Source organism: Eschrichtius robustus, chromosome 11 (genome assembly GCF_028021215.1).
Source record: "Eschrichtius robustus isolate mEscRob2 chromosome 11, mEscRob2.pri, whole genome shotgun sequence".
In the NCBI taxonomy this organism is placed as follows: Eukaryota; Metazoa; Chordata; class Mammalia; order Artiodactyla; family Eschrichtiidae; genus Eschrichtius; species Eschrichtius robustus.
Window position 1 is genome coordinate 90,258,839 of NC_090834.1, and position 14,220 is coordinate 90,273,058.

A 14,220-nucleotide genomic window follows, 5' to 3' on the forward strand; every position below is an offset into this window, starting at 1 on the left:
TCAGGAGAAAGTGACCCAGAGGAAGAGCAGCATGTCTGGATCTGTCTTTTGAAACTTTGGCTTGATCATTAAGACTACAAAATCAACACCTTAAGGTTTTTAAGAAATAAATAAAACAGAGAGGATGCTGGAGGCCCTTTCATCAAGACAATTAAAATGAGTATGCTAATTTTTCAAAACTGTGAGCTATTCTTAGGATGAATGAAAACCATGAATGAAAATCCTTGTACAGTGTTCTGTTTTAGAGGAAAGAATATTCTCTCACAGCACTGGCCCTGAAGCCAAGAGCATCTGAGAGAGACGTTAGAGAAACTAAGTTGAAAATGAAAAGGTTTTTGAAAAAGAAGAGAGTTTAGGGTGATAACTGGTGGGAGGAAAATCTTCACAGCAGCAGCCCCAGATCATTGTATTAAGAATACAAAGGAGTGTGCTCGCTTCGGCAGCACATATACTAAAATTGGAACGATACAGGGAAGATGAACATGGCCCCTGAGCAAGGGTGACACGCAAATTCGTGAAGCGTTCCATATTTTTAGAACACTCCCTAACACCATACATAAAAATAAACTCAAAATGGACTAAAGACCTAAATGTAAGGCCAGACACTATAAAACTCTTAGAGGAAAACATAAGCAGAACACTCTATGACATAAATCACAGCAAGATCCTTTTTGATCCACCTCCTAGAGAAATGGAAATAAAAACAAAAATAAACAAATGGGACCTAATGAAACTTAAAAGCTTTTGCACAGCAAAGGAAACCATAAACAAGGCGAAGAGACAACCCTCAGGATGGGAGAAAATATTTGCAAATGAAGCAACTGACAAAGGATTAATCTCCAAAATATACAAGCAGCTCATGCAGCTCAATATCAAAAAAGCAAACAACACAATCCAAAAATGGGCAGAAGACCTAAATAGACATTTCTCCAAAGAAGATATACAGATGGCCAACAAACACATGAAAGGATGCTCAACATCACTAATCATCAGAGAAATGCAAATCAAAACTACAATGAGGTATCACCTCACACCGGTCAGAATGGTCATCATCAAAAAAATCAACAAACAATAAATGCTGGAGAGGGGGTGTGGAGAAAAGGGAACCCTCTTGCACTGTTGGTGGGAATGTAAATTGATACAGCCACTATGGAGAACAGTATGGAGGTTCCTTAAAAAACTATAAATAGAACTACCATACGACCCAGCAATCCCACTACTGGGCATATACCCTGAGAAAACCATAATTCAAAAAGAGTCATGTACCACAATGTTCATTGCAGCTCTATTTACAATAGCCAGGGCATGGAAGCAACCTAAGTGTCCATCCACAGATGAATGGATAAAGAAGATGTGGCACATATATACAATGGCATGTTACTCAGCCATAAAAAGAAACGAGATTGAGTTATTTGTAGTGAGGTAAATGGACCTAGAGTTTGTCATACAGAGTGAAGTCAGAAAGAGAAAAACAAATACTGTGTGCTAACACATATATTTGGAATCTAAAAATAAAAAAAAGGTTCTGAAGAACCTAGGGGCAGGACAGGAATAAAGACGCAGACGTAGAGAATGGACTTGAGGACACGGGGAGGGGGAAGGGTAAGCTGGAACAAAGTGAGAGAGTGGCATGGACATATATACACTACCAAATGGAAAATAGATAGCTAGTGGGAAGCAGCCACATAGCACAGGGAGATCAGCTTGGTGTTTTGTGACCACCTAGAGGGGTGGGATAGGGAGGGTGGGAGGGAGACACAAGAGGGAGGAGATATGGGGATATATGTACACATATAGCTGATTCACTTTGTTATATAGCAGCAACTAACACAACATTGTGAAGCAATTATACCCCAATAAAGATGTTAATTAAAAAGAAAAAACGAATGCAAAGGTGGTCTCTGTAGACGTTATAACATGGCCTTCAGAATTAGACTGACCTGGGAACCATTCATCTCAACCACATTTGGAGCAGTGAGTTTCAAAGGGAATCCATCTTTCCCTCTTTTCGTTTTGAATGAACGTAAGTCACTTAACCTTCTGGGTATTGATGGGACTAGTAATGACCCCATCCACCAGGCTCAGAGGAGAACTAAAGGAGGTGATGTCACATAAAGCACTAGCACAGTTCCTGGCACACTGCGATAGCTACTGTCATCTTTATTATGTCAGCCTCCTGGCTGCCATGCTGTCATCACCCAGAAGTGATAATAGTGGTAACACTTCGGATCCAACAACACAGGACAGCTACAGATGAGCCTGCCTGGAGCTCTGTCTGTCCAGTGTGGTCACTGAATAGAAAATAAAGGGAATCATCCCTCGCAGGGGTGTTTGGAGCAGTAAGATACAAGTTGAGTTCATTCACTCTTTTCTTGTTAACACACATTAGCAAAAGAGAAGTAAGGGAGTTCTATTTTTACCTGACTCTCTACGCTGATGAGAAAAGAGATGTCACTTCAGAGAAATCTCAATTCAGACTGAGAACTTGGTCTAAATGTAATCCATTCTTCAGGCAGAAACCACCTAGTAGATGGTTTCCACCATTAAGTAGAAGGCTCAGGAAGACTAAAACATTTGTTAGCTACACTTATTGACTGACGAATTCCAATGGAAGGAGTGTGAATTCATTCCATTTACTTCGCAAAGATGAAAGAGGTAAGGACACAATGGAGAAAGGTGAATTCTGAGTTCCTGGTTTATCATTCCCAGATGTCAGCATCTTCTTCTAGGAGATGGCTTGAGGGTAAATGTCAGGGTTGGTGCAAATTCTTTATGCCCAGCATAAAAACCATACAATTTTGAATTAGAGTGACTGTCTCTTTTTCAGTAGCTCGATTCCGTATAAAGTAGAAATACTTTTTGAGAGTGATTGCTGGTATTTTCATTTCTACCCCCAGTTTCTTCTAATCATGGCAAAGAATGCCAGTTATGCATCTTTCCTTTCCCTTTGTTCTGCTGGGACAATATTCAGTAGTGATATCTTCATGATGGTCAAAAGGATGGAGAGATATTTTTATCTTTGTGGGAGATTTCGTTGCTTGATGCCAGCTCACTGTGGTTAAATGCTAAACGATTTGGCTAAAGGACCAAATCAAGGACCCAAGCTAGGCTCTCGTGACCTCAGAAAATCCAGTGATGTGATTCTGGTTCTAATATCTGTATTCATTTCTTTTATGAAATCACTTAGTACTTCTGAGAGAGGCTTTGTTATCGAATCCCCAAAGTATTTTTCTTATAAAGTTATTTTCTTTATTAAGAGAAAGAGAAAGATAGCTACCAGGTAATTTACTTCTAAGTTGAGATTCTAGATTCAGAGATATTTTTTTTTTAAATCAAAGGCTGAATTATGTTTTTGGGTAAAAACGGTGAATTAGAAGGGTCCCAATTCACTTGGAGGTTTCATTTATTAGCACCTGGATACTGTTTTATTTGTAACACCCTGTCCCCTTTCTAAATAAGGATTAATAACGTTCTTTCTTTCTCTTTTGTTTGGAGTTATCTTTTCCTAGAAACCATAAGTTCAGGAATATAACACTGTTTTTTTTTTTTCCTCTGAGAATTCAGTCTCTAATATTATTCTTCACCGGAGAAAGCTATTCCCTAATTTTATCTGCTGACTTTTTTTCTTCTTTGTTGACAAAGCTCTCCATCGTGTCTGGTCCACAAGCTTCTGGATAAACACTCGGTGAATTGGAATACAAACGTGAAGTGAGCCCTAAAAACCTCAGCCATTGAGACGTTCTTCTTAAAATGCTGGGCCTCAACAGCACATCCGGGCAGAGCCCTGCCAGGGAAAGCAGGTCCTACTGCCAAGAAAAGCAAAAAGAGACCACAAATTGCTACCAAACCACTCCAAAATGCTCTTGTCTTTCCAACAGCCCTAAAAAGATAAACTTCCCCAAGCCCTAGGGATCCAAAAAGTATTTCACTCAAAATGTTCACAGGATACTAAAGAAGGAGAAAAAATAAGGCAGGAGGGAAGCTATAAGTGTCTCACTTCTTTGCCTCTTGCATTGACTGTCAGCCTTCTTCTTTTAGCTTATCTCATACTCATTTAAGATATTTCTCCGTTACAACAATATGCAGTTGTGTTATTGCCGTGAGACTCAAGGTCTTCATTCATGTCCAGGTTAGAAGGACAACAGAAAAATCCAAAGTCAAAGCCAAAGGCTATAGCTGACGAGTTGATGGCCTCATTGATAGTTCCTAGTGCACATTTCTAGGAGTTCATGGGGTTTGACATACATAGTGTGATCCTAGCAGTGCCTTCTCACCTAATTCTCCAAGCTGCCCAGGTGGCCATACACACCGGAACTCCATCTGCAGCCTCCCATTGCAGCGCTCCCCTCCTCACGCTTTCCCACGCTTTTAGAGAGCCTTATTGGTTCTCTAGTTCTGCAAATATGCCAAGAGCCCTCCTCTCAACGTCCTTGCACATGCTCATCTCTGCTTGGAATGCTTTTCCCCACTCCCCAGCCTCCATTCGTTAGTCAACTCCTTCCCAACTCAGCCATCACTTCCTCAGGAAGGCCAACCTTTTATCCCGCTCCATCCAGATTAAATCGGTTACCCTTGTTATACAGTTTTACAAGATGCTGTATGTTCCTTCCTAGTAGTCACCATGATTTCTGATTATTCATGTATTTCTGGGATTATATGACTGAGGGCAAGCACCAAGCCTATGTTGTCCCCCTTTAGTATTTCAATCCTTAACACTCAATCAATTTTCGCTGATGGATAAATGACAGGCAGAAAATCAATGAACTCACAATCCTTGATTGAATTCAGGATGGAAGAGATTTTATCAACTAATATTCTAATGTAGGAGGTAACTGTGGAAGGCCCATTAAGTTCTGAGTAGGTGATGAATTTGAAAGCATGAAAATTCTTAAGTCCCAAAGAACTGTAAAGATTCATATTCAAACCTCATACCCATAACTCCAAAGAACAACAGGTTTCATGCTGGGAAGGAGTTGATAAGATGGCTGCAAATTTCCTACTAGTTCAGCTGCACCTGATCCCTTTCTAAAAGTCCAGCCTGGGGCTTCCCTGGTGGCGCAGTGGTTGAGAGTCTGCCTGCCAATGCGGGGGACACGGGTTCGAGCCCTGGTCTGGGAAGATCCCACATGCCGCGGAGCAACTGGGCCCGTGAGCCACAACTACTGAACCTGCACGTCTGGGGCCTGTGCTCCGCAACAAGAGAGGCCGCGATAGTGAGAGGCCCGCGCACCGCGATGAAGAGTGGCCCCCGCTCGCCGCAACTAGAGAAAGCCCTTGCACAGAAACGAAGACCCAACACAGCCATAAATAAATAAATAAATAAATAAATAAATTTATAAAAAAAAAAAAAAAGTCCAGCCTGTACACCGTCCCCCCACAAACTCCCCAGCAAACACGTACACATACATACATGCAGATGGGGAAATGTGTAAAAAATCACTGCAAGCTCTGGCACTTTTTCTTAGAAATTTATCCAGACTACTTCCACTTACATAGTCCCATTGCGTTTTGCTCTCAACTCTCTTGGTTCTTCTAACCTGTGGCGCCCATTTATTTCCGCCCACCCTTCCCTGTTGTCAAGCTCACCCCACAGATTGCCAAACTTATTTCCACATGCGTGGACCGCAACAGCATTCTAAATCCTCTCTTCCTCTCTCCACCCCACATAATGTCTCTTATAACTGGTTTCTCCATCTCCAGTCTCCCCCTCCTTCAAGAACAGCAATGAAACAACAACCATCATAATAGTGGCCAATATTTATAGAGTGCAGTGGGTCAGATACTGTTCTACATACTTCACTCACATACACATTAACTCACCGATTCCTCATATCATTTCGCTCCCATTTGCAGATGGAACAACTGTGGGATAGGGATTGAATGTCATGCTCAAGGTCACAGCATGTAAGTGACAGAGCTGGGATTTGAGATTAAGCTGGGTCTTCTAACCACTGTCTCTGTCTAGCACAGCCAGCCTGATGGGCCTTTCTAGAATTCCACTTCTATCCTTTCACTCTCCTGGAGACATCAACATGAGCTTGATGTTTGCAAATAGGCAATAAGAAGCCAAATTATTGATCCTAGCATTTGAGATCCACCACCAATTGGCTTCACCTTGGCTGGCCTTGCCTTGGCTGGCCAACCTGGCCTGTCATTGTAATAAAGGATTCATGTTGGGAAAGAACTGGCCCTTCTTTAAGCCAGTTCCCCTCCATGTTTAATCTTATGTGCTTTCCAAGCTCTTTCTGTATTTACAATATCTTACTTCCTTCCCATCCACCACTCCAGAGACTCAACTGAAGTTCTAACTACCCTGTGAGTGACAAGTTAACTGAAAACACTGGCCTATCTGGAGTGCCCCTTGCTCTCGATTCCTGTTGGAGTTTATGTAAGAGAAAGCAATATGGGTTGACTACTCAGTAATTCTTGAAAGTCCACTTGATATGTAAACCTGGACACTCCTAAGGAAAGCAAGAATCTGGCTTAAATCATATTGAGTTTACTTAAATTTTATGCATCATATAAATGTTAACGTAGAGTATGGAAATTTTAGTAAAATCTATATGACTTAGGCAAGATTCTTACTTGTATACCTATATGTATATGTGTGTGTCTATATATTTTTCAATGCCTTACAGCCAAAGACCACCAGAAATACACCTATAGTTGAACAAGTTGGATTTATTGCTCCTTGAAATGAAAGAGAGGGCACATCATGGGGAAATGTGGGGTATTTCATCACGGGAGTATTAGAATGAACTTCTTATAGGATTTGGGCTTCTATTAGGTGATTTGGGGGAGGTTCCGAGGAAGTGGGGTTTTGTTCTGGATTGCATGCTAACAGTTAAGTGGGGACAATTCTATAATTGGCTATCTTTATAAATCTTACCTAGAAGGAAGGAAGAATAGAGGCTAACACTGTAATTGGTAAAGAAGTCGCAGTCACTCCTCTTAACCAGGAGAGGGGGATAGTTGGTATTTTTTGGTTTGAATAACAACCTTGCTTTTGTCTCTTCACAGACAAGTTATAAAGCAGTCTTGCTTCTGTCTTGATCCATCAGAGTCACAGAATGATCTTGACTGATACTGGCATCCTGTGAAACGATTGATCTTCAACAGGAGAACACCACAGCTTTGCTGTGAGTGCCAGGCCAGCTCCTAGGCACCAAGGCCTCCCCGATAGAATGTCAGATGTCAGGGGCTTCATGTGTATAAAACAAAACAAAAAAACACTACAAAAGAAATTAGAGCCAAACCATTCTGGATGAATCAGGAGCCTTCTCCAGCTCTCCACAGAGGTGTCCCCAGTTGACAACCACATTAATATTTCACACATTAATCTTTGATGACTTGTGATGACTTTCGTTCCGTGTCAACTTAGAGGCTGGAACTATGTTTGCAGAGTTCCCTTCCCTGTATGGCTCCAGGTGAGAGCGGGCACAAGAGAAACTTACATGAGATTTGAAAAGGAGAGTGAAGCAACAGCTGTCTCCGTGCTCTGGAAATTGGTAAAGAGCATCGGGCACCGTGGCAGCTCATACACAACGTCACTGATCCGCTTGTTCACCTTTTGCTGGCACGGGACACCACCCAGGCCCACAGCTCCTCCCATACCTGCTGGAAATCCTCTTCCGGCTTCTCCGAGTGCCCTGGACCAGGTGTGTGTGTGTGTGTGCAGGTCACTGAAATCATCGAGGTTGGGGACAGCAAGAGACAAACATAGGTTTCCATTTGTCCTCGTGGGTCCCAGTTTGTCCTTGCTCTGCCAATTTCACACCCAGCTTTCCTTCCCAACGGCTGGCCGGTTGAATCCAGATCCAACATCAGATGCAAAGGCAACAACTTGTAAAAGACTTTGCCACGAGTGCCCACAATTGTATGTGGCCATCATAACCCCTTATTCTAGATGACCCTTATCAGTTCTGAATCTCTTAAAAAACCCTCACTGATATACACCCCAGATTTCCAGCTAAGAAGAGATTCCTCATCCTTGGAGTTCTATCCTAAGACCAAAGGGCCATGTGATGAAGGGAGATGGAAGAGATTCCTCCAGTGCCGGGTATGGCCAAGGGACAGGCTCGTGTCTGACTCTCTCGTCCTGACCTGGAGTCTTAGTTTAAGTCTGGTTGAGTGCTTGCAGCCTGTGAGAGCAGTGCTGGGGTAGAAAGATCTAGGGCGAGTGGCAAGTGGCCATGAGGCTATTAACTAAGCAGCCCCAGGTGGTGTCACCAGGACTGGGGGCCAGATTCAGCTTCTAAAGGGAACAAAGTCATAGCTGAGATGACATAAACGTGAACCAAATCTGAGTGGTGAGGCAAAGATGGAAAATGACACTAAATAGTAAAGAGAGTGTCAAGAAAATAGGGAACGTGATGGTCCAGGTGAGGGGTCAGGATGAGTTAAAGAATGGAAAGTATGAGCATGGACAGCCAGGTGAGAAGTGGCAGATGTGGAGGCTTTGGGGAGCTGTGCCCCGCTGGACAGCCCTGCCCCTGCCAGTTATTATAGGCACCAAACTGTATGCCAGGTACTATGTTCATTGCTTTACACAGTAGCTCATTTAATCATCACAGCTACCACAAAAGACAGAGTTTAGCATGCCAATCTAACAAATGACAAACTGAGGTAGAGAGGTTAGGTGACTTGCCCAAGATCACTTAAAAGAAGTTGAAAGACAGGAATTTGAATTTAGATCTTTCTGATCCGACTTCCATTACACCTCTCGAGATCCAAACTTTCTAGGCTTAAAAACAGTAAGAATAAAACCCTTCGAGCAGCCTGATAAATATTGGTCAAATCCAATATTCCAGCTCAACCACTACGTGTTGGACGTTTGTTACTCAGAAGTTGATAAGTAATACGTTGCCCTGAGATTAAGCCATGAGGATGCAGCGGGTGGGTGAAAGGAGGACGACGTGACCTACGGAAAGCCCCAAGAAAGCCTGACCAAAAGAGAAAGTACCAGAAATTCTCTTCTGGCTCAGGGAATTATGTAAAGACACAGAGATGAGGAGGCAGGTTGGGAGACAGATGTGACCTCCCGCCTTGGGGCTAAAGTCCTTGGGGTCAAAGTCTTCTCTGATAAGTGGAGGAAAGAGTAATGTTTCTGTTGGGGTCTGTAGGAGGCGAATGTACCAACCCTTGGCTCTCAGGCCTCAGGAGGTGAGGAAAAGACCAAGAAGTTCCCACAAGCCCCCAGGGGAGGAAGAGGAGGTCACTGAAAGTCAGGCTGGGTAGCCACCAGAGAAGGCTGTCACTGTGGCCAGGAGGCTGAGTAACCCAAACCAGTGTCAAGTCGGAGTCCCCCCGGATCTCAGGAGTATCAGTGCCAGCCAGACCTGAGGAACAGCTAAGTCAGCGGGGAGGACCGCCGGGCCCCAGGGAGACAGAGAACACAGCACAAGTTACAGACACGGGCACCCAGTGGCAGCAAAACGCCCAGGAATGAGAAAGTCCCACTACACACACCCAAGAACCAGCAGGAACTCAGGAGTCCTACTGTGTGTGTCCCGGGGCTTGAAGTCACGTAAGCCTCCACGGCACATCTTGGAAAGGAGGAAACTGGTGAGGGTAGGGGAGAAAGGGTAAAAGAGTGAGTCACCCAAAAAAGAGAATGTTCCTGAAAAGATCACTCCAGGGATTGGATTGGATTCAATTCATTTTTTTTTCCTCCACTATCCAGTGGGAGTCAGGGGTGGGGCTTGAAAGGAAAATCATATAAGTTATAGAGAAGAATGAAGCTGCAGTTTCTTGGCAGATCTCAATCGAGTGTGAGTATATAGGTGATTCCAGTTCAGATGCTATGAAAATAGGTCCTAAAGATTTCTGGAGGTTCAAAGCAGGTTTTTGTGCTTGATCTAGAACATGAGAACAAGAGGGGACACTAGAAATCCTCAAATCCCTGGTATTTTCCTCTGTTTGTGCCTTAACTGATGGTGCCCATTCTCCCTCTCCCCCCACCGAAGGCCCAGCAAGCTGCAAGCACTGGTATTGAAAAGATGGCATCGGCTTTGCTATACGCATTATTTGGGAATGATAATCTAGGATCTATTTTAAAGGGCTGCCACCCAGCCATTGGTCCCAACACATGTAGCTCAAAGAGGCTGCATGCAGGAATCAGAGCCATGGCACATTCGTTCCGTGGGTCAGAAGCCAACCCTTGTTTTATTAAAGTGTGTACAGGGGATTGGGAAGGAAAAGGACCACCTCGTGACGTGGCAGTGTGCACGGACACCAACACCGCAGCCAGGCTCCGCTGTCCGGGACTGTCCTGCAGGCGGCTCTTTGGAACTCTATCTGGCTGGAGCCTTGGAGAAGACCTGATGAAGCCAGTCAACCCTCTCTCGACCAGAGCTGACCATGGCATTTGCACCACTGAAGGGCAGGTGGGGAAGGCCACTGGGTCGGTTGAATGGGGAGGATTTCTTTGCTGTTTATGTAGTCTGTTTTGAAGAAACTGAGTTCTTGCAAGCAGCCCTGGTATCTTCCAAATGGTCCCAGCAGTCAGGGAGGCAGTGGCCTACCAGAAAGTTAAGCTCGACTCGCCCTCCACTGGTTTTGAAATCAGAAGCCCTGGCACAGCCAAATTCATGGGCAGAATCACATTTCAGGTCCACAATGCCTCGGGCAACACACGTAGGGAAGGATGCATGGAAGTACTTCTTGATGGGCCTGAGGCTCATTTCATGTTTCTCTCGATCCAGTCTTTGAAAGGCAGCACTTTGGTGAAGGCTGTGTAGAGGCTGTGGCTGCATGTTTTGTCATAGCTCCAGCTGACCAGCCCCACCAGATGCCAGCGGGGCTCAGGGGACGCCCGTCCCAGTAAGAACACAGCGGCGATGCCCCCCGTCTCTGCTGTGCAGATATCAGAGGGGGCAGTGCGGTCCCAGCCGGCACAGAACATGTTGTCCGTGACGCTCACCGGGATGCCGTGCTCCTCGTGCTGCTCCTCGCACAGCAGCGAGTCCGCCACGCTGACCACCCCCGAGCGCAGCGTGTCATTCTTGAAGCCGGGGCTCCTCACGTCGGCCAGGACATTCCAGCCTGCCACGGTGATGCGGGACTCCTGGAAGGAGGTGCTGAGGTCCCGAGGGGCCGCCAGGCAGATGGGCTGGACGCGGGTGCTGATGCGAGCCTTGTCCAGGAGCTTCAGGACGGCGATGTCCGCATCCAGCAGGATGGGGTCGTAGTTGGGATGCAGGATGATTGCAGAAATCTACCAAGGTAAGGAATGGACAGCAATTGTGAGCAGCCAACTTCATAGTGATAGGAACAGGCAAGCCCCGGGGCTGAATTATTGGGAGAAAATGTCTAAGAGACAGCTACAATTATACAGAGATACTTTCCTCAAGGGATCATAGAAAGCAACTGCTCTATTTCCAGGATTGCAAACTGAAATGTCCGCCTGGCTGGCAGGTTGATTTTTTTGTTTTTTTGTTTTTAACATCTTTATTGGAGTATAATTGCTTTACAATGGTGTGTTAGTTTCTGCTTTATAACAAAGTGAATCAGTTATACATATACATATGGCAGGTTGTTTTAAATAAGTTGAGTGGACAGGTGAGGTTTCAGAGAACGGGAGTGCATGCCCCATGCAGAGGGGGCAGCTGCCACTTTGCTCCAGCTGACCACTGCCATGCAGAAGTGCTCATTTTGCCAGAGAATAGACTCCAGACCTCTGGCTGAAACCTCCTGGTTTTGAAATGTTGGCAAATAACTGATTAAAAAAATATATGTTAGCACTATCAAAACACAAACCCCTAGAGGCTACCAGTTTGCAACGTCTGGTCCACTGTAAACATTGCATTTACCCTCAGGCCAGTAAGATAGAGCTACACCCAGGGTGGTCCACAAGACTTTTCCACAAAGTCTCCCCTGATTGTCCCCATCCTTGCTGATCATCTTCTTTGACGGGGGCCTCCAGGAGCTGACATCTGTGATACGCCGCAACATTCTTATGGATGTGTTCTATTCCTTCAACTATATTTGGGCTCATTTACTCAGGGATTCTATTGTGTTGGACTAGTCACGATATACTGGTCTGTCTCTTCCCCTAGCCTGTGGACTCTTCAGGGCAAAAACCATGCCTTATTCAGTTCTGTATGTATTCCCAGCGAATGGCATGTTGTGGGAACTCAACAATGGATGGATGGATGGATGAATGGATGGATGGATGGATGGACAGATGGATGAGCTGGATGGGTGAGTGGGTGGATGGAAGAGAGGGAGGGAGGCAGGCAGGGAAAGAGAAGAATATTACAAATTTTTTAGGAGTCTCTATTTTTCCTCAAAGCCTACCTAGCACAGTGTCCTAAACATAAGAGGTGGTTACCTTTTGATGACCCCAATGATAGAAGATATTTGTTACTATCTTATTTTTAAAACAATTTTAGGGGTGAAAGACTCCATAGTCTTTCTAGATGCCCCTTTCTAGTATCTGTCAATATATATTGGCCACCTACTATGCGCCTAATATTTCCAGGCTCTGGGCTGGATGCTAAAGTGCTAAAGTGACAGGACCGACACAGTCACTGCTCGCCCGGTACTGGGAGTTGCTGAGCCAGAGGCCCGGTTTCCAGGCTGCAGCCCTGTCTCACCCGCAAGCTCTGGATGCTTTTCTCTTCCCGGTCATCATCCCTGTAGAATTTCCCCAGGACGACTTTGAGGTCTGCTGTCTTGATCACGGTGACCCTCCCCAGGTCGGTGACGCAGTGGGCAGACACCACCACGGTGCGCTCATTGACCAGGGCACCGCTGCAGACCAGGAACCACGTGTCCTTGTGCAGGCTGCTCCCGTGCACCCCGCCGGCCCTCCTGTAGATGGCAGCCTGCCATGGCCAGCGCGCCCTCTGGGTCTTCGGAGCAGTGACGTTCTCAGTTTTCCCACAGACTATGGAGAAAGCACCAGCTCAGTAATGTAAACTCAGACCTTCCCATCCAAAGGGGAATGTGTCAGTCAACCAACAGAGCACAAATCTGGAAAGGTGGACCCTACGGATGTCAAGACCACAGAGCATCTAACCCGTTTTTCTTTTCCCTTTAAACATTAATCAACCACCTTGACATGGTTGACTATAAAGTCTAGGATTACGACTGGAGGCTTACCATCCCAGCCACTTACTGGGCAAGTTGCCTAATCTCTTACAGCCTCAGTCTTCCTGCCTGCAAAATGGATACAGTAATCACAACTGTCTCCTAGGGTTCTTGAGGAGAGTGGATGAGATGATGTATATAAACAGTTAGATTCAAAATATCATGACTATTGCTATAAAGATGACCACCTCGAACTAAGCCATATTCTTCTTCTTTGACAAAGAGGATGGGGGTAGCTTAGTATGTGCAAGACCCTATTCCAGACACTTCCGTGTATTACCACAGTAATCATCATTATAACCTTGTGAGTAATTAATACCTCATAATCTAATTAATAACAATAACCTAATTAATACCATTGGGTGATGAGAATGAAAACTGGGTTAGACAGGGTAACTAAGGTGATATCACCAGAAGCCCTCTAGCACCTTTAACCCCTTCGTCACTTGGTGTTTAATAACTGCTCTGTCCCTTTTCTCCAAGTAAATATGAAAGAATTATCCACAAAAAGTATGCCCCCCTTCCCAAAAACTTCGTCTTAGATTTAAGGAGTTCATTTCTCCTGGGTAATAAGTTTAAGCCAAAGGAAGGAAGCTCTAACTGTGGAATTTCAGACTTCGCCAAGCTAGGGAAAGTGTTAGAGGGCCATTCTTTTGGACAAGGAGTTTTTCCCGAAAAAGTCTTCAATAGGGTCAGTGGCTTTTCATAGGCAGCAATGGGAGATCTAAGCTGCTCTAGACCAAGGACAGGCATTGACTCACTAGGGATGCAGGACGGGGCACGCCCACTCCACTTCCCAGTCCTCAGACATGTCCTCCGGCTGCTGCCCAGGCGGCGGTAGAAGGGTGAGATGCACTCATACTGGATCTGGGTGTGCAGATATTGGTACCCAGGGGGCAGGTCTCCAAAGGGAAGGGCTGGCTTCTTGGTAGAGGCGTCCTGCAGCTTCTGCTTGCTGAAGGCTGATGAGTATAGCTGGTGTAATGGTGTCTCCCTACATCGGAGCACCCGGCCCGGAGAGAGAGGAGGGCCAGAGACAGTCATTGTGGCTCCTTTAGTATCCAAGCAAATCCCCACGTAGATATTTGGTTACAGAGGAAGGGAAAACAGCTATCTATCTCATCCTCT

General features: G+C 45.2%; 1 protein-coding gene and 1 non-coding gene across 3 annotated transcripts in view; one reads left to right on the forward strand and one right to left on the reverse strand.

Moving 5' to 3' along the window:
- The first annotated feature begins 427 nt into the window (after positions 1-427).
- Positions 428-534, forward strand: LOC137772763 (U6 spliceosomal RNA). Its single transcript, XR_011075566.1, has one exon. It is a non-coding gene; the product is annotated as a U6 spliceosomal RNA (small nuclear RNA).
- A 9,598-nt stretch (positions 535-10,132) lies between these two features.
- Positions 10,133-14,220, reverse strand: part of PAMR1 (peptidase domain containing associated with muscle regeneration 1) — a 71,673-nt gene continuing 67,585 nt past the window's right edge. For both annotated transcript variants that reach the window (XM_068554912.1, XM_068554911.1), the window contains 3 exons: positions 13,854-14,086; positions 12,597-12,889; positions 10,133-11,215 (listed from right to left, as the gene is read on the reverse strand). In XM_068554912.1, coding sequence (XP_068411013.1) covers positions 10,679-11,215; positions 12,597-12,889; positions 13,854-14,086 — 1,063 coding nt within the window. In that variant the 3' untranslated portion in view covers positions 10,133-10,678. The remainder of the gene's footprint in view (positions 11,216-12,596; positions 12,890-13,853; positions 14,087-14,220) is intronic.